This window comes from Eucalyptus grandis, chromosome 10 (assembly GCF_016545825.1).
Source record: "Eucalyptus grandis isolate ANBG69807.140 chromosome 10, ASM1654582v1, whole genome shotgun sequence".
Taxonomy (NCBI): Eukaryota; Viridiplantae; Streptophyta; class Magnoliopsida; order Myrtales; family Myrtaceae; genus Eucalyptus; species Eucalyptus grandis.
Window position 1 is genome coordinate 27,254,837 of NC_052621.1, and position 9,339 is coordinate 27,264,175.

General features: G+C 36.6%; 1 protein-coding gene across 1 annotated transcript; it reads left to right on the forward strand.

Moving 5' to 3' along the window:
• The first annotated feature begins 4,305 nt into the window (after positions 1–4,305).
• Positions 4,306–4,875, forward strand: LOC104423873. Its single transcript, XM_010036313.2, has one exon. It carries the CDS (start codon positions 4,306–4,308, stop codon positions 4,873–4,875), a length of 570 nt encoding a protein of 189 aa, XP_010034615.1.
• Positions 4,876–9,339: the final 4,464 nt, after the last annotated feature.

The window sequence follows — 9,339 nt, forward strand, 5'->3', positions numbered from 1 at the left end:
TATCTTGTATATTTAGAATTGCAATCTTAATTCAAATTTTTAAATAAAAAATCTAAAAAAATGCATTCATTTAGGATGTTAGTTTTAAATTTGAATTGCATGTTTAATTATTTGGCGATTTTAATTTCGAATTTTGTTAAAAAAAGCACAAAAAAAAAAAAAAATCATCATGCATATAGCATATAGAATTAGAGCATTCTTAGGATGTGTTTCATTTGAAGTTTAGATTGATTTTCTAGATAGACTGCATCTTAAGTTAGAGATTGCTAGATTAAGATAATATCTTAGTTTAAAATAGGATTTAGTTTGACTTATTCCTTAGTTTAAATTAGATAAAATTTAATCTAGCTAGGTAATTTTTGCATCTTAATTTCGAATTTCATGAAAAATAAAAAATTGTCTTAGAGTAGATTCATTGCATTCTCTAAGATAGTTTGCACTTTTTTTAGGAATTGAAATATCAAATGCACATCATTTAGTTTTTTTGTAGGCCCATTTAATTAGAAATTGCCCGTCAATAGAATTAGGTCATTTAGATTGCATTTAATTATTGCATTTCTTTAGGATTTACTTTACTAATGTCATGTAGTTTAGGTTGCGTTGCCATGACATATAGCTTAGGTCATGTTGCCATGTCATATTAAATTAGTAACATTGCATTACATATAAATAAGATTTTCATTAAATAAATGAAAACAAAAAAATTGAGTGATTGCGTGTTAATTAGAAATCATATCTAGAACTGTTTATGTGAATTCTGATCTAACATCGCAGATGCTTTTGTTGCTATAAGGTAAGTCCTGCATTTTACTTATTTGCTTTCTTGGGTGTTAAATTGGTGGTTTGCGCACTTGTGTGATCACCTCACATGTTAGGAAAGTAGATTAAAATTAATTCTAGCTGCTTGCCAAACATTTTTTTTCAAAAATAAAAGAGAAAAGTACCAAAAGAGCGTTAATGAAAGCTAGCGTAATCAAGTCCTCGAACTCATAAATCTCTGGTTCATAAAAGTAAAGTAAATCTCCTGTTACTTTATTTAGGTGTTTAATCGACCTATCGAAAATAGATTAGTGGCGACTCTCAATTGAAAATCATTTGCATGTTAAGAACTTGAACCTAAGTCGTGCATTAGTATGGGCTTGGGAGAGCCCGAGCTAAGTTTAGGCTTAGTAGTCCATTAGCCTAATTTTAGGTGATGCACCCGAAAATTTAGGTCGCGACACCATACAAGCGCTCAAAAGGAGAGATGTTGCCTATAGTAGGTGATAGAATACGATTAATAGTCTATATAGGAATATGAGAAGCCTTTCCCCAAAACTGTTAGGTTGAGATCGGAAGATTGTGTGCAACATCCAAGAGGCACTTATATTTATGCTTTGCTCGATCTTTTTTTTTTGGGGGGGGTTAATGCAGTACATAAAGCCCACACGAGTTAGGACTTTCGCGTGCAAATAAGGGATAATATAATAGACGTTTGATCTACGGCAGTGGTAGGCAAGGTGTCCTTTTTTCCATAGTAGGGACTTGCATTGCTACATTGGCTCTTATGAAATATTATTTGATTTATGTGAAGGGTATACTTAAACATAATGAGAAATGACTTGCTTATTTTAAAAAACTTAACATATTGTTTGGCACTCGATCAATTTATATTTTCGATTCCATTACCATTACTAGTAAAAAGTCCTAAACCTTTTGCATTTATATTAATTCAGTTATAAACCTTTTCACTTAGTACTTATTTTGTCTTTTCCGAGTAATTTTGGTCTGATTTTGCTGACTGGACATCGGCCGACTGATATGGCACCATTAGCACTGACGTGGACAAATTTTAATATTATTCTAATATTTTTGAATTTTTTATTTATTTGTCTTTTTCCTTTGCTTTTTCTTTTTTCCTTCACCTCTTCCTTCCTCTAGCTGGTTGCCGGTGCTTGGTGACCAGCCAGAGGCAACGGTAGGTGAGGCTCGCCAGCCACTGGCGGTGAGACTCGAGCCCTTGCTAGTGGCCGTGAGGGTGGCCTCGCACTAGGCGGCCGCGAGGGCGAGCCTCGTCACCCAACTGAGGCTGCTCGATGAGGCTGCCCTCACGGCCACTGCAAGCCTTGCTAGGGGCTGGTGAGGTCTACCTCAACCTGGTTGGCTATCGCCTTTGGCTGGTGGTCGAGGTTCAGCGACTAGCTGGAGGGAGGAGGAGAAGAAAAAAATAAAAAAATAAAAAGAAAAAGAAAAGGAAAAAGACAAAATTATTAAAAATTGTCCACGTTAACGTTGATCATGCTACTTCAGCCAATTGGTGCCCAGTTAGGAAAATTCAGCCAAAATTAGCCGAAAAAGACTAAATTGGCACAAAAAATAAAAAGTTTAGGATTAAATTGGTATAAATGCAAAAAGTTTAGGATTTTTTTAACACTTTTCCCTCCGACCTACACTAGTGATAGGCAACACATCCTTTTTTCCATATTAGGGACTTGCATTGCTACATAGGCTCTTATGAAATATTATCTTGATTTATGTAAAGGACATACTTAAGCATAATGGAAATAACTTGCTTATTTAAAAACCTTAACATATTCTTTGACACTTGATCATTTTATGTTTTCAATTCCATTGCCATTACTAGTAAAATTACGATATGCAACTCTGCTAGTAAACGTTTATCTACCGAGTTAAATCATGTAGGTGATTAAGTAAATAAGAGACACCGATGAGTTGCAATCAATATAGATCTGGGTGCGATTGTCATCAGTGCTAGCTGTGTGCCATACCCATGACCGTTTCCATAGCCACGTCATTGATCTTTAGGTCAAGGCTATTCGGTTATTTGATAATATGTGGAAAATTATCAATCCATTCCTAAACTTATTACTCAGATGTTAATTCAACCTTAAAATTTTTAATTTTGCCAATATAATCTTAAAATTCTATGCAAAATTTCAATATAATCTTTTCAACAAATTGCCATGGCATATTGCTAATGTGGTGATCCATAAGTTGTCCACGTCAGTGTGTCATGTAGGATAGCCGACGACAACTATGATGTCCCTTTAGCAATTTCTAATGGAAGTTGGCTAGAAGAATTGTATTGAGATTTTGCACAAAGATTGAAGACTATATTCACGAATTTGAAAAGTTTTGGATTGAATTTAGATACATGAAATAGGTTTATGACCGATTAGGTAATTGTTTCAGCAATATATGAAGCAGCTGAGCAAATCCAATGTTATCGTCTAGTATGTCATCAATAGGCTTTGATTACATTAAGAGACCAGGCAGGATTTTCACTGCCATGGGAAGGCTCTTCATTGTGCCAATTCACTAGATAAAAACATAGCCTCGTCACTGTGAAATAGAAGAATCCGAAACTTCTTGTTTAACAACTATATTAGCTCATTAAAGATGTGTTTATTTTGCGAAAAATAAATAATTTGTAAAATATATTTTTTTGAAATGTCACTTATATCGTTTTAGAAAATGAGCGTAAAAATATTTTCATTGTTCACGAAAATGTTTAGACATAAATTGTTATTGATAATGATCAACTAATAATTTCAACATAAAAATGCTATTTAAATCATTATATACTTTTGTTTCACGAAAAAAATCAAAATTTGGAAAATATTTTCCGAAAATATTGGTTAGCTTAAAAAAGTTAGTCAACAAAAAATGTTTTCATCATCGACAACAATTTATGAATAACTATTCTCGTGGTAATTCATGTATTTTTCTAAGCGGTATAAGCAATTTTTTGGAAAATATTTCCCAAATTTTGAGTTTTCTCTGCACCCTAACTTATGCAAATAATATGTAACAACGTTCACGCGGACATGGCCAACATTGGCGAACTCGACTGCGTATTAGTCAACCCGAGATTAACGAACTTTGTCTTCTCAATAATCATTAAAAGACACAGTTAACTGTTCCATTTCCCAAGTTGACCAAACCCTTGCGTCCCCGAAGTCAAAAAACTCGAGCTTCTCGATTGTAGATCGAGAGTTGGCTGAAGACCCCACAATAATCTAAGCTTCTATATATATGTAGTATTATATTCCATTTCAGATTAGAGAAAAGCGCGTTCGTCTAGAAAGTAAGAAATTTCGACATCGGATGACTTTTGGCGTGCGGACTCGAACGACGTCTTCTAGGAAGGAGGGTTCGGCTGGCACCGAAGTCTACATAAACGCCCACCTGCTCAATTCATTCCCTCACAGCTTCTCCAGATCTCCACATTCATTCAAGACAAAGCCGGTCGAAATCACACAGAAACACCACCTTCTGTTCGGAAAAAGAGAGAAGAGATCCGCGATGTCAAAGCCCGACCATGAGTCCCTGAGCTACGAGGAGGCGAAGCGCAATAAGAGGATGAAGTGGACGATCGGCATCACTGCCTTCGTCATCTTTCAGGTCGTCGTGGCCGTCTTCTTCGTCCTAGTCATCATGAAGTTCAAGTCCCCCAAGTTCAGGGTCGGCGAGTTCGACGTCCAGACCTTGAACGTCGGGACTCAGGCCTCGCCCTCGTTCGACATGAGTTTCGTTGCTCCCATCCGGATCAAGAATACCAACTGGGGTCCCTTCAAGTACGACGCGACTACGGTGAGCTTCATTTACGGAGGCGTTCAGGTAGGGCAAGCAACGATTCCAAAGAGCAAGGCCAACTTCAAGTCCACCAAGAAGATCGATGTGAACGTGACCTTGAGCTCTACTAGCAGTTCGAATCTAGGGAGCTCGGAACTCATAACGTTGAACAGCCAAGGCGAGCTCAAAGGGAAGGTGACAGTTATGTTCATGTTCAAGAAGACGAAGGTGTCCCAGATGAATTGCACTATGGCTGTCAATACGACAACAAAGGCAGTCCAGTCCCTGTCATGTAAATAAGAGATGCGATGCGAGTGTGTGATTTTTTTTAAATTTTTCGATATGCCGGATTGAATTATTCATTTGAATTTTGTATTAGTAGAAATGTTCAATTTTTTTAGATTAATTTATACGATGTTTACTTTGTGAGTATTATTCTTCATTTATTTGAAGTCATTTTCGAAATTGATCTTACTATACAAAGTGGATGAGCAAACCCTATCTCATCCTCTAGTGGGGCCATCAAACAAGTGGATTGGTTCAGAAATGATCTCTTAACCCATTTTTATCCGGCTTGACACGCACCCGATCCATAATCGACCCAACTAGGGCTTAAATTCTTAGTAATTTTTCTCCTTAAATCATTCCCTTTCTAAAGTGGATGTCTCTATGGATTGGCTCACCCATTCGGTGAGGGAGCTTGGGTTAGGTCGTGGGTAGGACTTTGAATGGCAACTGAGGGTGCGTATGATAGCCATTATATTTTTGTTTCAGAACAATTTTTCCGCTCCAAATTTTTTTTGAAACATAAATCTATTTGATAACTTAATTTCATTTTTCAATTTTCAGAACAAATTTTTACTCCAGAAATATGTTTGGAACATAAATAAAAAGTAAAAGCTTTCTATTTCTCTATTTCTGGCAGAGAAATAGAAAAATTTTTACTCTAGAAATATGTTTGGAACAATTTTTTGTATATTTCAATCTACTTAATAGAGAGTGTATGGGCCTATTTATAGGCTTTACATGATAACTATCCAAAGTAATGAAATATAATATCAATTACCATCAATAAGGAAGATACCTAAAATCTCATTAATATCTTAAATATCTCTATTAGTCCCTCATACTAAAGGTGACGTATAAAAAGTCCACTAGAGTTTGGAGACAAGATCATGAAAATGCTCAAGTGAATGTGCTTTTGTGATGACATAGCAATTTAGTCAACATATGAAGTTGAGACGAGTCGTACAGAAACACGAAGCATGTGAAATAATAGAAAATGACTATTTTATTTCAATATGCTTGATGTGCTCATGGAAGACATCATTACGAGCTATTTAAATAGCACTTCCGTTGTCGCTATAAATTACCGTTCCACCATTATGACGGGCTCTTATGCCTTTTAATAATTATTGCTAACATAATTTTATGATGTTGTATTAGCAAGAGTAAGATATTCAACTTCGGTGCTAGATCAAGTGGTAGTAGTCTATTTTATGCCACGCCATGAGATAAGTGAGTCACCATAAAAGAAGCAATAGCCTTTAGTGAAGCAACAATCAAGGGGGTTACTACCCCCAATCAGCATCTAAATAAGCCCACAACTCTAAGGATTGGTAAAGAAGCCAATAGAAGGAGAGGATTTGAAAGGACAAAGAGATGAGAAAATCTTGTTTTCCGAAAATGTAACATGACGAGACACGAGAAGATAATTAGAGGCAAAATCCAAACCTTTTTACCGTTTGTACACAATTTCATACCCAAAGAAGCAACATGAATGGGCACGATGTTTTGATTTCATGCATTCATTTGCACGAAGATGGACAAAACAAGCACTATCAAAAATTGAAGAAGATTGTAATTAAGAATATTGCCATATGTTGACACCTAAATTTTGACGACTCGATTAGTCATCTATTGCATTAAAAATTAGAGGTTAATTTTATCCTTGAAAAAATAATTAATTGCATAGCATATAGATTTATGTGCATTTGCATTTTTTGCATTTGTTTATTGGACCGGTGGTGGATGAGTTCGAATTGGTGGTTTTGAGCTTTAAATTGATAGGCTAGATTAAGCCCACGAAGCGAGCAAATTGGCCCAAGCCCCTTTTTTTTATGATCAGAAATTATCTTGTGAAAATAAGAATTTGAAATTTTCTGAGATATGATGGCATTTTTCAAATAGAACAAGTGGAAAACGAATATTGCGTTCGGCAAAACGAATATTGCATTTGGAAAAAGAATTTTTGTGGATACCAATTTGAAATGATTAAAAACCCTAATTTGTGGCCTATAAATAAGTTGTTTGCATAGGAATTTGGCTGGGGCCACATAATTCCCATACACGGCCACCATTGGGAGAGGACGCTGGTTCATGAGAAAAGAGAGGGTCAGCGACATTTAAAACCCACCAATGGCGATCTAGAGAGTGGAGAGGGAACGTGAGGGGAAGGGTTTGGCTTTCTCTCTACAATGGCTCGTTGAAGCTTCCTGTTGTGAATAACGGATTCCCAAAAAACCTGATTCGACACTAAATCGAACCCCTAAATCGAATGCGGAAGACGAAGCCCGGGAAATCACATGTATCACTAATCCTAAAGCACACCACGGAATCGAGCGTACCTTGTTAGCCACAGATTAAACACCAACGTCGATAAGAGGAAGAGAAACCGATCTTGTTCGATCCGATGATGTCAATTGGCCTTAGAGGGAAGATGGCGTCGCCGTTTGCGCTCGTTTTTCTTTTGGAGGGAGAAAGGGAGAGGAACATGTTCGTTATGCCAATGGGTGTCTTCCTCTCTCTCTTTCATCCCTTATATACGTTCCTCCAACAGAAAGGAACGTACCCCTTCATCCATGGGCCCTAATCCCGTGGGCTGGGCTTTCAGGCTCAACATGGGCGGACGGGCCTTAAGCCCATCACATAAAACCATCATCTCCCACTCGCACATGGTGGGTTGAACAGAATTCTCTTTACCTCTCTTCAACATTCATACCGGTGAATAATTCGTGCGACCAGCATACTTTGAGAGCTCGTTGCTATACATCTGTTTGAGAGCTCGTTGCTATACATCTGTTAGGAATATATAGCAGCTCATAATGGGCATCACACTTTGAGTAGATTTAGTATGCAGTACCCTAGATTGATCGATCACATTTATATCTCTCTTGATCTCTTTCAAATAATGATATATATTGTATTCACAATTATGATTATCCCAAAGACGATCATAATTGGTTAACTAGTGAATACATAACTACAATGTGATTCTCCATATTTGATCTTCCTCTTCCCTTCAAACTCTCAATTTCAGTTCAGCTTGCTTTTCTAGAAATGTCCCATTAGATCGAATCAACTCATGACCATTGGTAACATCCTAAGATAGCAAATACTAAATAGAAATCTTGAGAATAAGTAAGAGTCATGAGGGGACTAAAAATTGATGAACTCTTTTCCTTAAGAGTCCCATACGACATAAAAGTTGAGATCAAACTTTTGCCACTCTTATAGGTCGTTTCATGCATACGTAGTATGAAATACGTATTACGGTATTAACTCATTTCCCATGGAGCGTATGTCTACACCTTTCAATACCATATAGATGATAGTTCAGACATACCCAATGTCTAACTTGAGTTCACGTATCTACTCATTCACAAAATTCATCAGAACTCATAGCTGGCATCATAAACAGATAAAGTAAAATATGTGGGGTATTTTACTTTCGGACATAGTAAGTATTATGTCATCATCTTAACACTCAGTTAAGGTGACATACGTATTTTAAGCTTGAGCTCTTGATTATCACCTAGATAATAAGCTTAAAAACAGTCTCATCTCTATTTATCACATAGTAAATAGAGGTGATTACCCGTGTGAGTAGGCTAATCTTATATCTGTCCGACATACTTTCTCAACTTAAAATAATACACTGAGCATTAAGATGCATAAAGATCAAACAAAGATTCATAGGCATTAATGATGAAAAACACAAATTCATCAAATGTGAACACTTAGGGAAATTACAATATTCAGTACATCAATCTCTACGCAGTCCTAGAGATTTCATATGGCCACAAAAACACATCTCTATGTATTGGCTTTGTCATAGGATCTGCTACCATTCTATGCGTAGATATGTACTGTAAGTTCACATCATTTCGTGCAACCATATCTTTGATAAAATTATACTTGGTATCTATATGTTTGGTCTTGCCATGATATTTTGGATCTTTGGTGTACGCTTTTGCTGCTTGGCTATCACAGTTAACCAATAATGAATCTGCAGCACTTCCAATAACACCTAAATGATCCAATAATCTCTTAAGCCAAACATCTTCTTATACTGCTGCTGATAATGCCACGAACTCAGTTTCCATTGTGGACAAGGCTATACACATTTGTTTCTTACTGCTCCAACATATGGTGCCATTATTCGGTAAGAAAACAAACCTAGAGGTAGATTTTCTTTTATCTAAATCTCCTCCATAATCAACATCATAATAGCCTTAGAGTCGCAGATCCTTTCCATAATAACTCAACGTATAATCAGCAGTTTCCTTTAGATACCTTAGTATTCTCTTAACGGCCTTCCAATGTGCTGGACCTGGGTTGGATTGGTATCTTCTCACCATTCCAACTGCAAAACATATGTCAGGTCTTGTGCACATCATAGCGTACATCAAGCTCCCAACAGCACTAGTATAAGGAACATGTTTCATTTGTTCTTTCTCTTGTGGAAATTCAGCAAGAAGTCCA